The 23,420-nt window shown below is 35.2% G+C and overlaps 1 protein-coding gene across 1 annotated transcript; it reads right to left on the bottom strand.

Moving 5' to 3' along the window:
- Positions 1–22,312: 22,312 nt before the first annotated feature.
- Positions 22,313–22,648, bottom strand: LOC131837828 (translationally-controlled tumor protein-like). The gene has a single exon (XM_059183496.1). It carries the CDS (start codon positions 22,646–22,648, stop codon positions 22,313–22,315), a length of 336 nt encoding a protein of 111 aa, XP_059039479.1.
- Positions 22,649–23,420: the final 772 nt, after the last annotated feature.

A 23,420-nucleotide genomic window follows, 5' to 3' on the forward strand; every position in this document is an offset into this window, starting at 1 on the left:
AGAGAGTCTGAGTCTTGTGAAAATCTGGAAAAAAAAAAAAAAAAAGGCTTAAATAACTGGTTTCTATGCAGCAAGAGCAAAGCTGGTAAGAGAAAAGACCAGAGGGCTGGAGAAAGCGGCACAGCCTACTTCACGGAGAGTCTTATAAGATATGCTAAAGATTTTATTCTGAGTGCCCTGGGAATCCACTGAAATATTTAAAACAAACAAAAAAAAAAATTAAAAACTTAGTCTCTTAAAGGCATTTATTAGCTCACAGCTTCTATTGGAGGAGTCCAGGCACTATGTAACTGGTTCCTCTGACTGGGGTCCTACAGGACTGAATTCAGGACGTTGGCCAGGCTAGGAAACCTTCTGGAGCTAGGGAGCTTCTATGCTCATTTCAGTGTTTGGCTGAATTGAGTTCCTCACAGTTGTAAGACCGAGGTCATCAACTCTGAGAGGCTGTCCCTCTCCACTGGACTTCACACCATAGCTATTTGCTTCTTCTTGGCCAGAAGGAGAGTAGTATTCCTTTCTTTTCTTTTTTTTAAGCATTTATTTATTTATTTATTTGAAAAAGAGAGAGAGAAAGCATGAGCAGTGGGGAGGAATGGAGGGCAGAGGGAGAAAGAGACTCCCTGCTGAGCAGGGAACCAGACATGGATGGGGTTCAATCTCAGGACCCCAGGATCATGACCTGAGCTGAAGGCAGACGCTTAACCGACTGAGCCACCCAGGTGCTCAGAGAGTAGTATTCATTTAAATGGCTTCTGCTTAGGTCAGGCTTTCCAGGATAATATCACTCTTCTTAACCTCTGGTAAACTGATTAAGGACATTAGTTATGCCTACAAAATCCTTTCATCTTTGTCATATAATGTAACATTATCATGGAGCAATATCCCATTACTTTACTTTTAACATGTTCAAAATAAAGTTATAGGTATCATACTCAAGAAAAGGGAATAAAACAAGATATACACATCATATTGTGGGAATCTTGGGAGCCATTTGAAAACTATGCCCACTGGATGGATGGATAGATAGGTCAACTTGCTTGATCAATCTATAGTTTGTATATTTAGAAGAACACTGTGGCTTTTCTGGTCTCAATATCTTATCTGGAGTACATTAGAGGGGAACAAAGGTAAAATAAAACAACCTAATCAGCAGTGTGCCTATCAAGACCATCTGTGTTGGAACTTTAATCTATTTAGAAGACCACTGATAGACTTAGAAGACTTGGAGTGTAAAGAAAGGAAGGAGGATAAAAAATGATCCCTAGACTTCTGACATGACAACTGTGTGAATACATGGTTTCATTATACAATCCAGAAAACACAGAGGGAATGTAAATATGACTGAATGGAAGCAAGGGGAAGAAATAACAAATTAATTTATATACATGTTGAATTCAAGGATTCTTCAGGATGTACAAATGGAAATGTCCTTTAGGCAGTTGTGTTTCTAGAGCAAAAACAGAGATACTAAGTGGATATAGGGAGTTAATACAGGTATCTGGGAATAACATGCAGCGTGAGAAAAGAGAGACGAAAGGGGCACCTGAGTGACTCAATCGGTTAAGCATCTGACTCTAGGTTTCGGCTCAGGTAAGTGTCTCACTGGTCATGGGATCAAGCCCTGTATCGGGCTCCATGTTCAGTGAGGAGTCTGCCTGAAGATTCTCTCTCTCTTTGCCCCTCCCTTAACTTGTGCACAGTCTCTCTCTCTCAAATCAATCAATCAATCAATCTTTAAAAAAGAAAGAAAAAGAAAAGAGAGACTAAGACAACATATATTTAACTGATGGCTGGAGAAAGAGAACTTGTCAAGTTGAGGGAAAAACAGGCAGAGGAGTAGGAGGAAAACCAGGAGGGTTTATTCCCACTGGAGAAGGGAAAGGGGGGAGGCTAGTTTCCAGGAATGTGAGATTGATTAGCAGTGTTAAATGTCACTGAAAGTTAAGTGAGTTTAAAAGTTGTTTGTTGAATTTAGTGAGATGTAGAAGATGGATAGTTTCTTCCAGAATAAATGAGTAAAATAGTATGAGGAAAGTAAATCTTACCTCATTGAAGTATGAGGAGTAGGTGAGTGTTTGAGATCATAAATGTAGCTTCTTTTTTCAAGATACTTGTCCATGAGGGATAACTGGAGGGGTAACATGGCTAGAGCTAACTTTGGAAGACTTTTTTCCCCCAAAGAGGTAAGGTGCTTGAACACTTTATGATGGAGAGAAAAAGAGAAGGATTGAAGATATAGAGGAGAACAGAAATAATCAAAGAATGCAATCCTGAGGGGGTGAGAGGGGACTAGACCCACAACAGAAGTAGAAGATTTGGATTTTGATAAAAGAGGGACCCGTCTTCAAAGGAAAATAGCAAAGGCAAAATGATTAATTTAGATGCAGGTAGATTTGCAGATTTTCTGCTGAGAAGCTGAGCTGGTTTCCTTCTAAGAGTTTCAGTCCCTCTTATCCCCTCAGGGAAGTAAGAGATGATGTACTATGCCAAGAATACTTGTTTTTAGCTTTAACTAATTCTCTCTTGGGTTTCAGTAATTACTACATTTCATCATTCACTCAACTATTGCATTATTTCTATTTCATAGGCCAGGTGTTGTGATAAGTTCAGAGGATATAGCTGAAAAGAAGACCTAGCAGTCCTTTCAGGTTGCATATTTTGGTGAGGTTAAATTGCAGCACAAAATTAGAAAAACAGATAGACTATTCTAGTAGTGATAAAAGCTTGCCTTTATGGGAGGGGTATAACCTGGGTGGGATCAGGAAAGGAAAGAAGTAAGATTTGAGGAAGATATTGGTCAGAGATGAGTAGGTGACTATGAAGATATTACAGACTTAATGTTAGGGATTGTTTTCCCCCATATTCTAGTCCTAACCCCAATAAACTCAGGATAGGACTATATTTGGAGATGGTGGCCTTTAAAGAGATAATTAAATTAAAATGAGGCATCAGGGTGGACCTTATTTGAATATGAATAACATCCTTGTAGAAAGAAGAAGAGACTCCAGAGGTGTGCACACAACATAAGGGAAGGGGTGAGGGCACAGCGAGAACGAAAGTCCATCTGCAAGACAGGAGAGAGACCTCAGGAAAATTCATATCTGCTGACAACTTGATCTTGGCCTTCTAACCTCTAAAACTATGAGGAAATAAATTTCTGTTGTTTGCGCCACCAGTGTGCAGTAGTGTGTTAGGGCAGCCTGAGCAAACTAATAGGAAGGGGGCAGCTGAAACTTCAGTGTCACCTGGAGATCTCATTAAAATGCAGATTTTGATTCGGTAGGTCTTAGGTGAAACCTGAAGTTCTGTATTTTGCACAAGATTGCAGGTGATGTCAAAGTTGCTGCTTTGAGTATCACTTTCAGTAGCAAGAGTCTAGAGCTGCATGTCCAATAAAGTGAGCACTAACTACATGCAGCTAATGAGCATCTTAATTATGACCAAGTTGGAATGCAGATATGCTGGAAGTGTAAATGCACTCTGGATTTCAGGGACTTTGTATATAAACAGCAAAATATTTCACTTGCAATTTCTTCATTATTGATTACACATTGAAAGGGTAACAATCTTGAATATGTTGCATTAAGTAAGTATATTATTTAAATTAATTTCACCTGTTTCTTCTTCTTACATTCCTTTAATGAGCCTACTAGAAAAATTTTAATTACATAGGGGGCTCACATGGTATTTCTATTGGACAGTCTGATAACTGAAGAGAGAAATTTCATTTTTTATTGCCTTTCTTATGGATCTTAATTCTTCAGATTTTTCTAATGTGAGATAGATGTAATTAATCTTGATTTTCTTTGGTTATGTGATACCTACCCATGATGGAATATTATTCAGCCTTAAAAAAGGAAATCCTACTATTTGCTACAATGTGAATGAGTCGGGAGGACATGATGTCAAGTGAAATTCAGCAGAAGGACAAACAGCACATGATACCACTTATATGAGGAGTCTGAAATAGTCAAATTTTTAGAAGCAGAGTGGAATGGTGCTTGCCAGGGGCTAGGGGAAGGGGTAAAGGGCAAAGTGTTAGTCAAAGGGCATACATTTCAGTTTTCTAAGATGAATAAGACCCAGAGATCTACAGTATAGCATAGCGACTATGGTTAACAATACTAGATTGTATACTTAAAAATCTGCTAAGAGGGTAGATCTTAAGTATTTTATCACAGAATGATGATGATGATGAGGATGATGATGATAAAAGGAGGAAACTTTTGGAGGGAATGGATACATTTATGGCCTAGGTTGTGGTGATGGTTTCACCAGTCTATACATATCTCCTAACTCATTAAGTTGTACACATTAAATATGTACAACTTTTCCTTGTCTATTATACTCCAATAAAGTGGTTTAAAAAGATAAAAACTAAATAAAAACATACACATAATTTGGTCTGTGTTGGAAAGTAATGTACCTTTCTCCCTGTCCAGTTTCTTCAATTCATTCAATGACTTATGAAGCAGGCTATATAATCGTTTCCTTTATGCATCTCCAGTTTGTGCAGACATTTCACTATGCCAAAGAAAGTGGCATATTAAATCATGCTATTTTTTTAAAGTCCCCACTTTCTCTACCTTCTGTGTTAGTTTAAAACTTTTCTTGGGGCATCTGAGTGGCTCAGTCGGTTAAGCATCTGCCTTCAGCTCAGTCATGATCTCAGGGTCCTGGGATTGAGTCCCACATTGGGCTCCTTGCTCAGCAGGAAGCCTGCTTCTCCTACTGCCTGCCACCCACCCTGCTTGTGCTTGCACTCTCTCTCTCTCTCTCTGACAAATAAATAAATAAAATCTTTTAAAAAATATTTATCAAAAAATAAAGCTTTTCTTTGCTATCCCTCCCATTAAAAAATGGAATCTAATTCCCTTGGCCTTGAATGATGTTGGCCTTAGTAACTGCTTGACCAATAGAATAGAAGTAATTTTCTTGGATTTTTGAGACTAGGTCATAAGAGATCTTGTAGCTTGCACTGGACTCTCAAGACACACTTGGTGTTGGAGCCCTGAGTTCCAATGTGAGGAGTGAACTCTCCAGCTGGACAGACCATATGGAGTGACCACACGAAGAAAAAGAGGATCCCAGCAAGGCCTCGCTTTCTAGCCATCACTTCTGAGGAATGGAATCTTATATATGTGAGCCAAAATTGTCTGGACCCTTCAGACAAACCAGCCACAAGCTGAATACCACCGATGGCCTGCAGTTGACAAACATGAAACCCAAGAATCAACCAGGCAAACTCTGCCTGAAATATTGATCTACATAATGTATAATTAAATGATTGCCATTTTTTTTAAAGATTTTATTCATTTACCTGACAAAGATCACAAGTAGGCAGAGAGGCAGAGAGAGAGGGAAGCAGGCTTGCCTCTGAGCAGAGAGCCCCATGTGAGGCTCAATCTCAGGACCCTGAGATTATGACCTGAGCCCAAAGCAGGGGCCTAACCCCCTGAGCCACCCAGGTACCCCAATGATTGTCATTTAAAAATTATTTTTAAATTATTTTTTTTAAAGATTTTATTTATTTATTTGACAGAGAGAGAGAGATCACAAGTAGGCAGAGAGGCAGGCAGAGAAAGAGGAGGAAGCAGGCTTCCCCTGCGCAGAGAGCCTGATGTGGGACTCGATCCCAGGACGCTGAGATCATGACCTGAGCTGAAGGCAAAGGCTTAACCCACTGAGCCACACAGGCACCCTAAATGATTGTCATTTTAATCCACTGAATTTGGGAGGCTGATTATATAGTAATAACAATAGAACACCAATTTTCAAGGATACTATTTATTTTGCCAAACTACTAAGTATTTCACTGGGCAGCATAATGAGTAAATAGAATTTGAGTAACCATAACACAGTATGTTTAAGAGGCTGCCATGATGAGTGTAACTTTAGTGAGAAGAAGAAATTTTTAATGATATTTTTAAATAAATTATGCAGTGTGAAGTACTATCTCATTCCCTCCTTAATGTTCTGATGAAAGTTTCAGGGAAGATTTCTATAGCTTTCCAATCCTTTTGGAAGGAGGCACTTTTTTTTTTTTTTTTTTTAAAGTAAGGATATAGTGAGACTAGATTTAATACAAGAGGAAGAAGACAGTTTTATATGGTTAGAGATAAAATCATGAACCAGGATCATAAATGATCAGAAACTCAGTACTCATGGAACAAAGAATTATAAAGTGATACTAGAACTTAGAGTCTGAGCCCCTTATTACAACTGTTATATACATTTAATTGATCGCCAACAGTTCTTAGCTTACTGTCATATATACAAATGTAAAATATATTTATTATGTACATATATTTATATGTATTACATATATACACATTTTCAGTTGCATTTTGTTATTTTTCCTTTAAAAAATTTTCTCTTTCTCTACTTATGCTCCTACTGAGACTTAAATTATGCCTTTAAGCAGAATAACAATTCTAAATTATATTAAAAATCCATTATCTTTTTTGTCTTTAACTTAATCATTTCTCTGTCTTCTTCTAAATGTTTAACATTGCTTCTACTTTATTTTGTCTCGTTTATTTTGACCTACATTTTCCTTCTTATCATAAACACAAAGCTAGTCACGGCATTTGAGCAAAGAGAATAGATTCCTCCCAGTATTCTACTGGTTAAAACCTTGCTACCCTTGTTCCTCTCCCCTGTTCAGCTGTCATGATCCATCCTTCTTCTAACACACATTCATCTGCTGCCAGCTTATCTCCCAGAGCACCTTGACCCTCCTTATCTCACCTTACAGACCTCCCTTTCGGCTCTGTTTTCTCTCCTACCCCCATTTCGCTACATGTCTAATCATCAAGAAGGGCATAGATTTAAACTAATTTTTTTAAGGAATAAATAAATCATGTGCACATGCAGCCTTAGAAAGATAGCTCTAGCCATAATAATTATGTACAGAAACACACACACACACACGTACAATGTCTGTATATTGCTATTACAGTTTTTCTTTTTGGGGGATTTTATTTCCTCTGGTTTTAAAACTTAGATAACGGTTCATTTGGATGACCTCTGTTTTATGCTTTTTCACCCACCAAAATAGGAAACAGAGAGTTTCCAACATAGTAGCTGTTCATTAGCCTACTTTGACTAATGGATAGATTGACAAAGATTTATGCTTTGAGGAAAAGAGGATCTTTAAGACTGTCTCAAAAAAAAAAAGTTTGCATAAATGTATTTATGAAATTTATGTTAGAAGATCATAATTTTGGAAGATAAAATTACACTACAATGTCATGTATAACTAGGGCTGAATATCTCCTGGCAAGGGGGTTATCCCTACCTCTCTCAAATATACGTAAAATCTTCTAACAGAACACTATCTGGAGAGTCTACTTCCTGAGGCTACTTCTAGTGCCAATACTGTTTCAATCAAGATCCAGGCAGGTTCAATGATTGAAGAGATTACATGACATAGATGTAGTCAGGGTTAAGAGAACAGCAAAAATGACCTCACTTAGCGTTGAAGGAGCAAGGGGATAAAATTGTGTACCAAGGCCTCAGAGAATTGTAGCAGTGAAAAGGGGCCCCCTCGTGGAAGTTGTAGTTCTTAGGGAATAAAGCTACTGTTTTTAAAAAAAGCCCTGAAACAGGTATATTGAGATATTTGATTTTTTCTAGCTTTTCACCTCTCTTCAATTGAACTACAAGTTTCAAGTGATTTTACACTAACTATCTCTATTTAAAATATTTCATTTGTTTCAGTACATGACATAACTATATGAGAAGGGATTTAGATATATTTAATTTATATCTAGATATAACTAAAGATATAGATTTTGATATAACTAATTATTATTTTATGTAATTCATAAAGAGCCCTATAAGAGAATTAGTAATTAAGGGAGATTCTTTTTCCTTTCCTGGAAAATAGAGATAAAAATTTCAAAGATATGCATTTGTGTAAAGCAGGATGGTGTTATAATTTTATCAAAACATTAAAAAAGAGGGCAGTGTAATATTCTAATTAGCATATCAAATGGAATTAATTTTCAAGTTAGCCCTACACTGAGTTCCAAAATCATTAACTGTTAGGAATGCACATTCTTTTGCAAAGATGACTCTTTAAATTTCCTTTAAAAAAAGGTCTTTAAAAATGATGATCAAGGGGCATCTGGTTGGATCTTGATCTTGACTCAGGTCTTGATCTCAGAGTCTGAGTTTGAGCCCTGCATTGGGCTATACAGTGGGCATGAAGACTACTTAAAAAAAAAGCAAACAGGGGTGCCTAGGTGGCTCAGTTGGTTAAGCATCTGCCTTTGGCTCAGGTCATGATCCCAGGGTCCTGGGATGGAGTCCCACATCAGGCTCACTGGTCAGCAGCAAGCCCGCTTTTACCTCTCTCTCTCCCTGCTGTGTTCCCTCTCTCACTGCGTGTCTCTCTGTCAAATAAATAAATAAAATCTTACAAAACAACAATGATCAAAATGATTGTCCCCATTACTTCTTTTCTCTTTTGGAACATAATAGGTACGCTGAAGCAGAAATAAGTATTTACAACAGTCAAACCACAGGCTATAAATTGTCTTGACTTTCAAAATCCGTATGTTTCAATAATCTCACTTTTTTATATTAAGTTACCTCACCATTTTTTAAAAATGTGAGTGCCTATAAACATGTTTCCACTAAGTAAATACAAAATGGAAATCTCTTCTTTCAAACTGTGAAATAAATATACAATATGTTCTAGAAAAATAGTATTGATACTGATAATGTCTAACTTGAATTTTAGTTCACCTAACTTAGGTAACTTAGTTAAGATTAAAAAAGAAAAATAACTATTTTAGTTAATAGGCAGATTTGTTTAACAGGAAAAAACCTGTTAACTGATAAATAGTCAAGAGAATTTTACCCAGTCCTAAAAGTTAATTTCTCAACTCATCCTTACCCTCAGCCTTTTTATAACACACACACACACACACACACACACACACACACCCCTTATTCAAACTAATTACTTGGTGAGTTGTCCAATATTTAATATGGAAGACAGGATTATATTGGTCTTAAACAACAAGTTCTTAAAAATTTTATTTATTTATTTATTTGACAGACAGAGATCACAAGTAGGCAGAGAGGCAGGCAGAGAGAGAGGAGGAAGCAGGCTCCCCGCTGAGAAGAGAGCCCGATGTGGGACTCGATCCCAGAACCCTGAGATCATGACCTGAGCTGAAGGCAGAGGCCCAACCCACTGAGCCACCCAGGCATCCCAATCAACAAGTATTTTTGAATAGCCTTCATATAACAAACACTGAACTGGTCCTACAAAGGGGGTAAAAATCTATCAGTCTAGAAGTCAGTTTAATTATCATCATTGAAGTTGGCGTGTTTGTTTCCTATGACTCCTTAGATATTAAAGTCTGCAGAATGGTCAATTTCTTATATGTGTATATTCTCCTTGTAATCTATCCATGCTTCCAGAAGCTCATCTGTGTGTAAAGGTACTTCAGTCCTCATATTCTAGCACCCAATGTTTATCAGAGTCTGTAAAATAAGCCTCTTGACAAAAGCAGACTTTTCAGCTCAGTGTACTTTTTAAAAAAGCTTTCTTATACCTACATCTTAATAGTCCTGAGAGCCATAGGAATAAAATCATGTTTTATTTCTCACTCTCTTCTTTGACTTTGTCATTCAGTCCATCACTATCTTGTCACTTTGCCCTTTGGGACATTGCTGAGACCCACTCATTATTCACACTGCCACTGTCTTTATCTAGAATTCATTTACCTTGTGCCATGGCTACTGAGACAGCCTTCAAGGTAGAGACCTGTCTTCAACCTCTCTCCTATCCAATTTATTCAACCCTCAGCAACTGGAATTATTTCCCTCAAAGCAACATGACCTTCCTTCTCATTACCCTGACGTAGCTGCCAGCCATGTTTCTTCTCAAGTCTAATCTTCTGATCCTTGCCTTCAAGGTGCTTGACCTTTTAGTCTGCTATTTCCTTATCTATTTCATTCTTGCTTATGCGGTCCACTCTTCAGGACAGACCTACATACATACTAACCCTTGGGCACCTACCCCACTTAGTGAGGCATTGAGGTGCTCTTCTTCCTTTGGAATTGGTTCCTGACTATTAACTTTATTTTCTCTTTCAGAATTCTACCCAGGCTCAGTTTTCTTCAGGTCGCTTTCTTCCAATAGGTTTGTTTAGTTTAATAATTTATTTGTTTTTCAAATTTTTACTTTATGTGTCTCTAAACAGGTGATTACTGAATTCCTTTGATATATACCAAAGACATATATCAATAAATGGGAGTGGGACCAGCAAGTGAGATCTAACCAGATTTGCAGGATTCTAAACAGCTCCCATGTTGCCCCACAGAATGATTTATAATATCGATCTGTCTCTAAATTGGATCCATACCTGAAAAGGTTATGGATTACTTACTCTGTAAGATTTTTTCTTTTATCTGTTGTGGTCTTTAACTTTAGGATTCAATCTTAATATAATACCTATTAAGTATCCATGTATTTTGATCAGGATGGCATCTGTCGAGCTCTTTAGTTTGAATATTAAGCTTTAGACACGAAGTTCATAGTTTAGATATCATAACATCAAAAACAAATTTTTTTTTTCAAGAGCATTCTTCTGTCTAGTGGTTTTCAGGATGAAACATGTAAAAAATTATGCAGGGTTTCCCTGGCTTACTTTTGCCTTTCTCTTTTTATATGCTGGGTTGGACTCAAATCCTTTAAAGCTGCCATGATTCAGGCCAGACTTTTACAAATTTGAGAGTCTTACTTGGCATTCCATCACTCCCTCACCTCAGCCTCTGATTTTAGGTTTTCAAAGCAGCCTAAAAATTAAACTAAAACTCATTTTCTTTGTAGTAGAAGGTGGTCCCAATCTTAAGCAAAGCTTGAAATGTTCTTGAAGAATTGTATGTTATGCCTGGCTCTGAGCAGCTGAGCAGGAGTGTTTTGAATAATAATGATGCTGATGATAAGAACAATAACTACAATTTATCACACACTTTCTGTACATGGCTGACCTCCCATTGAGAGTTTTACAGTGAAGGTTTCTGGCATTGCTTTGCATAGATTACAACATTTAATCCTTATAAAACTCCTAATGAGGCCATTTAACAGGCAAAGAAACTGGAGTGCCAAAAGGTTAAATAACTTAGAAAAGATCACACAGTAAGTGATTGAACTAGGTTTAACTGACTCCAAACCCTAGGTTCCTAAATAATATAAATATAAAAAGCTAAAATATCAAACTTATCTGGACATGATGATGTATGGTATTGAAAATAGGAGGGAAAAATTTTAAGAGTTTATCTTTACTGGAAATTCTGAGCCCGTGGTAACGTTATCTGAGTAGCACATCAATAAATATTCAAAATTTGTCAGGGAATAATCATGCATTTGAGGAGGGAAATGCAGTAGAATGAAGGAAAACTAAACTAATGGTTTAAGTGATCATATTTTTCAGGAATAATGCTGTTCTTATACTGAAATAAATATATACATACAGCCACCGAAATAAATAGTTTCTATCATACACTCAGAAAATCTGTGTTTCTTTCAGGAAAGTAGTCATGTATATTGCTTCTTTGAAACAATGGACATTATATCTACTACCTATAGAGTACTTGGCCACATTCTGCAGGTATTTGGGTAATAATGACTAATGCTGGATAGATAATTCAGAAGAATGTGAGAATATTTTATGTGTGTATTTGTATGCACTGCCAACCATTCCTAATGGAATAATATATGTTCTTATTTATTTGGAAGGCTTATTTTAAATATTTTAATAAAATCATCTGATTAAATATCTCATAAGAATGATTAAGAAGGAGAGGTGAAGGAAAAAGAGTAAAAATACCTAACCCATTATTACTTTTTCTATCTTGTTATGAGAAATGAAACTAACCATTGAATTTAACTAGTAATTGATTTAATCTGCTCTACATAAATTAATTATGATATGTCTATGCACAGTAGAGCACAGTTTCTGCATTATGTTTTATTTACTTCTGTCAAACTTTAAAAATGAACCAAAACCCTTAAGTTCAGAATCAAGGATTCTGTTTTCTTTGACTGTAAAGCTTAGAGGTTATACAGGACAAAATTATTTGCAAGTGTGAAGTCAGTAGACACTTTTCATTCCATCTCTATGAGTACACTATTCATACATGGACATTTAAAAAATGTACATTCACTGGAAAAATATCTCATGTATCATATATCATAGTAATGGAATTGAGTTGGTTTTACATCCATTAGTTGGGCACCATTTCTATGGCTTACCAGCTGAATAAAAGTTTTAAAATTTAATAAAAAGAAGTCTAATTAAAAAAAAAAGAAAAAGAAAAAGAGTCTATGTCTTAATTGATAACCTCCTTTTAAATTCCTGGTTAAAAGACATCTATTATAATGAAACTATCTCCTTGTGTTTGTCTCTCTTTCTGGGTGTGTGTGTGTTTAAACAAGAAGTAGGCCCATATAAGACAGTCACAAAAATCATTTCTTAAAAGCAATGAAGTGATTAAAAAACTTACCTATAATTATGGGAGGAAGTCAAGGACACACAGGAGCCAAGTGAAAGAGCTCTCAAAGGCCAAAATTATAATAATTTGAACAAAAAAACAGAGTCATATATTCTTCCTTTTAAGTTCTTCACCTTGTACCTAGACCAAATTCTAGGCAGACCAAGTTCAATTCCTTCAGCTTTTCTAAGCTAATGTTGTGTGGCAGATATTGTTCTGAGTTTTGATTTTAAAAGTGAGTACAATAAAGTTGCTACCTTTCATGTAGAAAATGTCATGAAATTATTTTAAAACTAGAAGTAGCCTCTTGGCTTGTTGTGACCCTGGAGTGCAAGATGGGTCGCCAGCATCTGCACTGTAGCCACAAGCCAAAAGTCGCCCATGGCTCGTTCTCTTGTTGCATCAGCTGAAATCTGTAGGGACTGATCCAGCCACACCATCTCAATATGTGCCACTAATGTAAGCATATGAAGGGTATAGGCTTCAAGTTGAACTAGTGATGTTTTTTGAATGAATTGTCTAAGATACATGCCTGACATGTATCTTAGATGTCATGACATGTATCTTAGATACATGCCAGGCATGTATCTTAGACAATTCATTATGGACCCCCAGTGCTGATATAATAATAATTTTTATACCAATGTCACTTTAATATATAAAAATACAAACCAAGGCATAAACTTTACATATTTAGAACTACATGCAGCCATAAAATCAAATTGAATTAAAAACAAAAACAAAATATGAGCAAACTGGTTTAGCCACTCTGGAAAACAGTACGAAGTTTCCTCCTAAAGTTAAAAATAGAAGCACCCTATGATCTAGCAATTGTTGGTATTTACCCAAAGAACAAAAAAATACTAATTCAAAGAAATACATGGACCCACATGTTTATTACAGCATTATCTACAATAGCAAAATTACGAAACAGCCCATCGACTGATGAATGGGTAAAGAGGTTTTGTTATGCATATACGCCGGTATATTACTCAGCCATAGATAAGAATGAAATCTTGCCATTTACAGCAATGTGCACAGGGCTAGACAGTATTAAGCTAGATGAAATAAGCCATTCAGAAAAAGACAAATACCATATGATTTCATTCATATGTGGAATTTGAGAAACAAATGAGTGAAGGGCAAGACAAAAGAGAAAGAGAGAGAGGCAAATCAAAAAATAGACTCTTAACTATAGAGGACAAACTGATGGTTACCAGAGGGGAGGTGACTGGTAGGGTGGTGAAATAGATGATGAGGATTAAGGAGTGCACATATGATGTATGGAAGTGTTGAATCACTATATTGTACACCTGAAACTAATATTACACTGTACATTAACCAACTGGAATTTAAATTAAAAAAAATCCACAAACTCATTACATTTAAATTTACCATAATGACTATGTCACTGCTGTTTTGCAGAAGTTTAGTTACCACTTGCAACACAGACATGTTGTGGATCCAAAGGCACAGTGTTTTTGGAATTTACACACACCTATTATTGTATAACTTGAATCAGTTACAAGACTGTTTCTTTGTATTCGAATTATTATAATTTTAAAAATTCATCTGACACGCCAGGCTATCATTTAGGCTTCCCTTGACTTAAATGCATTATTTGTAAGTTAATTCTACTGATAACTCTTTGTCATCTTCCCACAATTAAAATAGCTTGACTTGGTATCAGGATAAAGTTGGGAACAGAAATTGCATGGAAGCAATTACATGGTGGTCATACAGATTTTTTTTTCAAGATCATTATCAAAATGAAAAAAGAAAAAGAAAGAAAAAAATGAAAAGGGATGTTCTTTTTTTTTTATTTATTTTTTATTTTTTATAAACATATATTTTTATCCCCAGGGGTACAGGTCTGTGAATCACCAGGTTTACACACTTCACAGCACTCACCAAAGCACATACCCTCCCCAATGTCCATAATCCCATCCCCTTCTCCCAAACCCCCTCCCCCCAGCAACCCTCAGTTTGTTTTGTGAGATTAAGAGTCACTTATGGTTTGTCTCCCTCCCATTCCCATCTTGTTTCATTTATTCTTCTCCTACCCACTTAAGCCCCCATGTTGCATCACCACTTCCTCATATCAGGGAGATCATATGATAGTTGTCTTTCTCTGCTTGACTTATTTCGCTAAGCATGATACGCTCTAGTTCCATCCGTGTTGTCGCAAATGGCAAGATTTCATTTCTTTTGATGGCTGCAAAAAAGGGATGTTCTAATGGGAATTACCAAATGTGAGAATTGCCTTTAGGAAAATTGTCTCTTTTCAACTTTGAAGGTTATCACAATCCTCATATAATTAGGACTTTTTTTCATCTCTTTTTTTCACATTTAGTCAATAGAATGAGAGCAAGTTATACATTTCACTTCCACAGTACATGTTTTAATAGACAATTCAGTCTGAAATACTTAAATTTGTAACACTATTAATCTTCAGCTTAAAAGCACTAAATAACCCACAAAGAAATTCTTCTGTAATGACTACCATTCTGTTCAGATTTGCCTATTTGCAATGCAGACTGGTAGTCCTGCACTGCCTACAGAGGTTCTATTTTGTATGATGCAATCGAAAATACTTCTTCATGATTTCAGAATTGAGCACAGCATAATTTTCTTAACATCATTTAATGGCAATGCCATGAAAACCACTAGAGATAAGTAAGATTAAATATTTAATTTTAGAAGACATAAACTATCTGTTACAAACACAAGTACCCAATGGTATGCAACATACTTGTACCTATTAGACATTCTTTTAAAATTAAATTCATTTTAATAACATGTATTAGAGATAACTAAAGGAATTTTCAGATTATTTATGTGCTCTCTATCCTGACTCATGGAGTAGATTGATATTTTTCTGCTTATCATCAAATTGTATTATATTTATTGTGACTATTTCATTACTTCAAGAATTTTAAGATTCGTTACATTAATAAACTTGAGATTCTTTAAAATAAAATATACCTGTTACAAGATCAAATATTTATCTTTTTCTGATTATATTCTTCCACTTTATAGAACTGAGCATGACATTCAGAAACTTGGTTAGCTGAAAATCATAAAAAGGGCAAGGGGACATCTTAACTCCTCTTTCTGAGATTTTTCCTCTCACTACTGACCTTTTCATGAAAGAACATGCAACACTTTCTAATTATGTATCCATTGCAAATGCTCTACTTCCATGATCAGTAATGGTTGTAAAAATCTAGGAAGTTCAGCATGCTTTGTATGGGAGAGAAAAAAAAAGCATCCTAACATTTTGTATTTCCTGCTTTAGTTGTGTGTGTGTTTGTGTCCGTATAAATATACATATGTAGGTGCATAATAAGTACACACTGAAAAAATATCTCATGTATCATAGTAACGGAGCTTGAGTTGGTTTTGGTTGGGCACCGTTTCCATTTCTTACCAGTTCAATAAACTAAGGAAATACATAATGTTAGGATGCTTTATATATATAAATAAATATTTATATTTATATTTATATCTATATTTATATTATATTCATATTCATATTTATATAAACATATTTATGTATATTTTTCTATTGGAATCTCCACTGCTATTGCTAAGGTGTGAAATCATATACATCTCGTTTATGTTTAATAATGGAAATAGTTCAACTTTCCTTTTAACGAGCTCTCCACAGAAAAAGAAATTAGTTATAGAAAATAGAGATGGAGAAAAACTATCATTGCAATAACCTTTAAATTTTTGAAAAATTTCAGTGTGAAATTTGATATTTTATTAACATCCAAATCCCATTCAGTGTTATCTTTGAATTGTGACATGGCACTAAAAATGTTTCTCAGAATTTTTTTTTCTGTAAGTATATCAAAAAACTGCTACATACTTAGGCATATATGAAATCCCATAAATAAGGTAGCAGAATGGCACAAATGGATAAGCTCTCTGACATTTCTTTAGTTATGCTACAATCTCAGGTAATATAATTTTTCAACAACTCACAATTTGATGTTTCAAAAAATGTTGATGAAATGTTTAACTTTACTATGAATCACATATTGTTTTACTCATATTTTAATATTTTGTAAGTTTTATGCTTTTAAATTTAAAGTCCTTTTAAAATAATGATAACAGAAATATGGAAGAATACAGAAATTTCAAGTGTAGAGCTTGATGAATTCTCTCAACTCAAAAACACTGGTGTAACCAGCATCTAGGTCAGGATACCAAACATTATCAGTACCCAGAAAAGCTCTCTCATGTGCCTTCCCAGCCCAAGAGTGATGACCATTTTAACTGATCTCACCATGTTTGTTTTCTAACTTTAAGGTATTCACACAAGAGGTACACATTTGAGTTTGAATCTTTCCTTTTAGATTATATATGTGAATTTTTTTCTTTTAAAGATTTTATTTATTTATTTGACAGAGAGAGAGTTCACAAGTAGGCAGAAAGGCAGGGAGGGTGGGGGGGAGCAGGCTCCCTGCTGAGCAGAGAGCCAGATGCAGGGGTCAATCCCAGGACCCTGGAATCATGACCTGAGCTGAAGGCGGAGGCTTAACCATTGAGCCACCCAGGCGCCCCAATTATATATGTGAATTTCATTCATGTTGTCTATAGAAATTTCTTATTGTATATGCTATTTCACTTATGAATAAGCCATAATTCTATACCCATTCTACTGTTAATTAACACTGAAACAGGACTATTAAATAGTTGTCATGAAAATTCTTATATATAACTTTGTTTTTTGATTCACATCTCTATGCATTTTTCTAGGATATATGTCTACAAATAAGAATTCTGTTTCATACAGAATGCAAAGATTCTGATTTGGTATTAACAAAAGACTTTTCCAAAGTTATTGCACTATGTTTTAGTCTTACAAATAGCATATGAGACTTTAAATTTCCCCACACCTCAGCAACACTTAGTATTGTTCATTTTAATTATTGGCAGTGGGAAGATAGTTTTAATATCTCATCATTCTATGTTCTATTTTCTCTTATGACTAAACAGATTCAACATATTTTTATGTACTTATTATTAGAATGTCTTCTTTATTAAAGTACCTATCCAAGCATTTTCTCATTTTTATTGAGTTTTTAAGTTTTTATTTTATTTTATTTATTTATTTTTTAAATTTTTTGTTTTTTATAAACATATATTTTTATCCCCAGGGGTACAGGTCTGTGAATCACCAGGTTTACACACTTCACAGCACTCACCAAAGCACATACCCTCCCATCAAGAAGATGTGGTATATATACATAATGGAATACTATTTTATTTATTTGACAGAGAGAGATCACAAGTAGGCAGAGAGGCAGAGAGAGAGAAGAGGAAGAAGGCTCCCTGCTGAGCATAGGGCCCGATGCGGGACTCGATCCCAGGACCCTGAGATCATGACCTGAGCCGAAGGCAGAGGCTTAACCCACTGAGCCACCCAGGCACCCCTTTTATTGAGTTTTGTAGAGTCACCTGAAATTTTCTTAAGTAAAGGGATTATTTACATATTCTTAATATTTGTCCTTTGTCATACATATGCATTGCAAATATCTTCTATTCTGAAACATCATCTCTTAATGGGTTTTTTTGATGAACAGAAGACCTTTATTTCAATAAAGCTGAATTAATGAATAGGTTCCATTATGGTTAGTGCATTTTGTATTATTTTTAAGAAATATTTTCCTACGCTGAGAATATGAAGATGTTTTCTTCTAAAAGAATATTTTTACTATTTACACTTGATTCATCTAGGTTGACTTTTTTTTTTTTTTAATGGATTTTGGGTTCAAGATCCTCCTCCCCCACTTTTAAATATCCAAATGATTTAACAATACTTATTTAAACATTATACTTTTCATTCTGCACTATAGTGGGCATATGTATGTGTGGGTTGGTTTCTACAGTCTCCATTTGCTCATATGCCTGTTGTTTACTCTTGACCAATACTACATTCTCTTTACTACTATAGTTTACAGTGTATGTCTTCTGAGTTTGTTATAATTCTCTAAGACTGACTTGTCAATTTTTGTCATACGTTACATAAATATTCAAATTAATTTGTCAGTTTCCACATATCTGAAGAGATTTTTGATAGGGGCTGTGGTTATTATTTGTGAAATTTGAGATAACTGGACATTTTTGCAATATTGTCTTCTAGTACATAGACATGGAGTATACTATTACTATTTGGATCTATTTACATGTTGATATTGTGTATAATTTACTAATCAGAAGTCTTGTGGTATATTTAAGTGTATTCCTATTTGATATTTTAGGATACTGTGTTAAATATTTGGTATTTTAGAATACTACTTTTTAAATACATGTAGTTTTCTTATATTTTATGATGCTATGTAGAGTATAATTATTTTTTCTAACATTTTATTATAAAAAACGTCAAATAAATGGCAGTTGGAAGAACTTTGTAGCATAAACATAAATGCTACCATCAATATTTTGCCATACTTGCTATCATCCATCACTTACATCATACCCATCTAGAATCTGTAGCTTAAAAAAAAAAATGAAAAATGCCAACAAATGAAAAGAAAACCTATACATACATGCATCATGGTGAACCTGTGAAATAGTAAACAAAACAATGGTGTTAAAATCATTATGAAAAAAAGAGATACTATTTTGAATTACTAATTGACTTAGTCAATAAAAATTCAATTAGTAATTGAATTTAGTCAATAAAAAATCTTCATCAGAAATGATAGAAGCCAAAATATGTGACATGACGTTTTCAATGTGCTCAAGGAAAACAATACATCCAGTCATTTTCAGACCAAAAACAAAAACAAAAAAAACCCCAAGAGACTTTGTCTCAAGTAAACTCTCACCAGTGGAAATTACAAATATGTAATTCAAGAACACAATAAAGCAAATTCATAAGAGGGATGCATATGTAAATAAAAAGCAAGAAATTAATAAATGGGTACATCTAAGTAAGATTAACCAGTTTGGCTGAATAAAAAAATAAAAATAATAATAAGATCAGTGAATATTATCGATTCAGTTGTGTTATCTTCAAATTCATATGTCAAAGTTCTAACCCCCATAGTCTCAGACTGTGACTCTGTTTAGAAACAGGGACTTTAAAATCAGAGAAAGACATTTATCATATGATCTCCCTGATATGAGGAAGTTGAGAGGCAAAGTTAAGGGTTTAGTGGGGTAGGGAAGGAAAAAACGAAACGAGATGGGATTGGGAGGGAGACAAACCATAAGAGACTCTTAATCTCACAAACAAACTGAGGGTTGCAGTGGGGGTTGGGGGGTAGGGAGAGGGTAGTTGGGTTATGGACATTGGGGAAGGTATGTGCTCTGGTGAGTGCTGTGAAGTGTGTAAACCTGGCGATTCACAGACCTGTACCCCTGGGGCTAATAATACCTTATATGTTAATAAAAAATTTTTTTAAAAAAAGAAACAGGTACTTTAAATACATAATTAGGTTAAAAGTGGGTGAGTATAGTGGGCCCTAATCAAATACGACTGGTGTCCAAACATTATAAGAAATTAGGACACAGGTAACAGTCAGAGATATGACCTAGCAAGGTACTCAGCAAAAAGCCCTCTGCAGGCTGAAAAAGAAGACTCAAAGGAACCAAACCTGTCACACCCTGATCTTTGACTTCCAGCTTCCAGAATTGTGAGAAAGTAAGTATCCATAGTTTAAACACCCTGTGCTGTTTTATCAGAAACCTAGCAAACTAATATAGTGAGGTTTTAAAAGTACAAATTAAAAAATACAATAATAGCACAAAAGTGATGTGGACTAAATGGAGTGTCCTAATTTCTTCATTATTCAAAAAGGAACTGAAGATATTAATTACGTAAATTTTTTTTAAATTAATTAATTTATTTATTTGACAGAGAGAAATCACAAGTAGATGGAGAGGCAGGCAGAGAGAGAGAGGGAAGCAGGTTCCCTGCTGAGCAGAGAGCCCGATGCGGGACTTGATCCCAGGACCCTGAGATCATGACCTGAGCTGAAGGCAGCGGCTTAACCCACTGAGCCACCCAGGCGCCCCAATTATGTAAAATTTTGAAGGGTCAGATACTCATGTTTACATATGTCAGGCAACTTCTAAAAGAAATCAAGTATTTATCTTCTAAATGAATAGAAGGAAATAGTGTAATGATGAAAAAATAAAAATTAAAAAAAAAAACAGTGGGAAAAAAAAGAAATAACAATAGCAAGCACCAAATAATGCACTGGTGTGTGTCCAATTATATCAATAAACAATGTAACCTCCATTTAAAAGACAAAGACTTATTTTTTTGTCTTTCGGATTTTAACCATTCTGACAGGTACAAGGTGATATCTCATTATAGTTTTGATTTGCATTTCCCTGCTGATTAGGGGTGTTAAACAAGGATGTGGAGAATTAGAAACCTTCATGTACTATTGGTGGGAATGCAAACTGGTGCAGGCACTGTGGAAACAGTATGGGAACTGTATGGTTCCTCAAGAAATTAAACAGAAATATCATATGATACAACAATTCCACTACTAGGCATTTATTCACAGAAAGCAAAATCACTAATTTGAAAAGATATATGCACTCCTATGTTTACTGCAGCCTAATTTACAATAGTCCAGATACAAAAGCAGCCTGCATGTCCATTAATAGATGAATGGATAAAGAAAATGTGATGTATAAATACAATGGAGCCATAAAAAAGATGAGATCTTGCCATTTGCAACAACATGAGTGGACCTAATGGGTATTTATGCTAAATAAAATGTCAGTCAGAGAAAGACAAATACCATATGATTCTACTTATATGTGGAATATAAGGGGAAAAAAAAACCAAATGAATAAGCAAACAAAAAGCAGAATTAGATCTATAAATATAGAGAACAAATGGATAGGGGAAGGGGGTTGGGAGATGGGCAAAATGGGTGAAGGGGAGTAAGAGAACAAGCTTTCAGTTATGGAATGAATAAGTCATAGGAAAAATAGATAAGGAATCGGGAAACAATGGTATAGTATTAGTATTGTATGGTGACAAATTGTAGTTACACTTGGGGTGAGCATGGCACACTGTAAAGAGAAGTTGAATCACTGTGTTGTATATCTGAAACTAATGTAACATTGTCTATCAACTACACTGCAATTAAAAAAATTATAAAAAATTTTTAGAAAGACAAAGATTGTCAGTCTGGCTAAAATAATCCAGCAATATAAGGAAAATATTGAAAATACTAGGAAACAATAAAGTTTCACTAAAACTATGGCTTGTGTTGTTCAGTAAAAAAGTAGGTTAAAGTTATTATTAATATAGAATATTTGGACCATACAATTAATGTTTGACTAAACTGACATATAGAATATTACACAAACTATGTGCATTTCAAGTGCATATAGAATATTTATAAAATTGGACCACATAATGAATCATAAAGAAAATTTCAAGCAATTTCAAGTATTTGAATCAGCTAGAGCACATCCTCTAACCAAAATATAATTAAGTCATAAACCATGACATAAAAAGTGTTTTAGAAAAGCCTTGTGCCAAACTTTTTTTTCCTTGAGTAAATGCATTTTATTTTTAGACAACCTACATGACTTTTTTTTTTCCTTAAAAACAATGCCTCCACTCTAGATAAATCAAGGTCAAAATAAATGAAGAGCTCAAGATGACATCAGTCCCATTTGTCTAAGTCCTGGCATCTGGATGAAAAGCAACAGCCAATTCTGACAACAAGTGGTACCTTCAAAGTTAACAGCCAATTTTATGAACATTTTTCCATTTCTAAACCATCTTTAAAGAAAATCATATATGGGGTCACACCACCCTCACAGAGTCCAACAGAGCAACCATGCCATCTAGATTCATGTTTTCACCAATAAAGAACTGGTAGTTCTGGAAATTAACGAGGGTGTGCTTGATTTGTTCTGTAACCCCTGCCACAAAAGGTTTTACTCTATCTGGCCTCTTTTCTTCAAGTTTAACTTTGACTGATTCCATAGAATCTTTGTTGTACTTCTTGTAGGCTACTTTTGTGAAGCTGGTTTCCTGAAAGCGCTGGTTCACAATAATATCAACACCAGTGACTATTGTGGTTTTGGTACTTTCCCCTTGGACCTTCCGTGGAGACATTTTCATCAATGAATGTATCATCAATGTTACCCTCTGTCCTACTGACCATCTTCCCTCCACCTCCAGGCACAGCCCATCTGGGATCTCCCAGATGGTTTAAATGTCTGAGAACATCTCATCATGGCTGATGAGGTCCTGGTAGATCATCATACCAGCTGCTGGAGGGAGGTGACGGTGGTGCTAGTTTCACAGGAGCCTGAGCTCCAGCCAGAGTGGCATTCAGCAGGGGGTGGGAAAAAGCTGTGACAAACATTTTAAAAATACACTTTTAAGTAACTTGTGTGTCAAAGAATACATTTCAAAAAGATTAAGAAAATATTTTAACATAAAAGGTGATTCTTTATAGTTCATATAAAACCATTTGAAAAAAAAATCTGAATGCTCAGCAATATGGAGTAGATTGTAATAGTTCAACCATTCCATTGACAACAAATAGGAAAATCTGGAATAATTTTCTGTATTTATTTATTTATACAGGTGGGTGGGGGGAGGAGCAGAGGGAGAGGGACAAGCAAGCTCCATGCTGAGTGCAGAGTCCAGCCAAGGGCTTCATCCCACCACCCTGAGATCATGACCTCAGCTGAAATCAAGAGTCCAAGGCTTAACTGACTGAGCCACCCAGGCACCCCAGAAAATCTGGAATAATTATAAAAATCATATATGTAATGTCTACATACTGCTGAAGGAGAAATAAGGACTACAAGGAGTAAAACTCAACAAAGGTGATAAACTTTGAGAGATGAGCTGATGTTCTGCAGCTGTCTTTGGAAGCATTCTGACTCTTCTGGTTGCT

Source organism: Mustela lutreola, chromosome 8, assembly GCF_030435805.1.
Source record: "Mustela lutreola isolate mMusLut2 chromosome 8, mMusLut2.pri, whole genome shotgun sequence".
In the NCBI taxonomy this organism is placed as follows: Eukaryota; Metazoa; Chordata; class Mammalia; order Carnivora; family Mustelidae; genus Mustela; species Mustela lutreola.

Excerpts from the sequence above, each read along its gene's own strand:
- LOC131837828 (XM_059183496.1), bottom strand. The coding sequence starts at position 22,648 with ATGATACATTCATTGATGAAAATGTCTCCACGGAAGGTCCAAGGGGAA.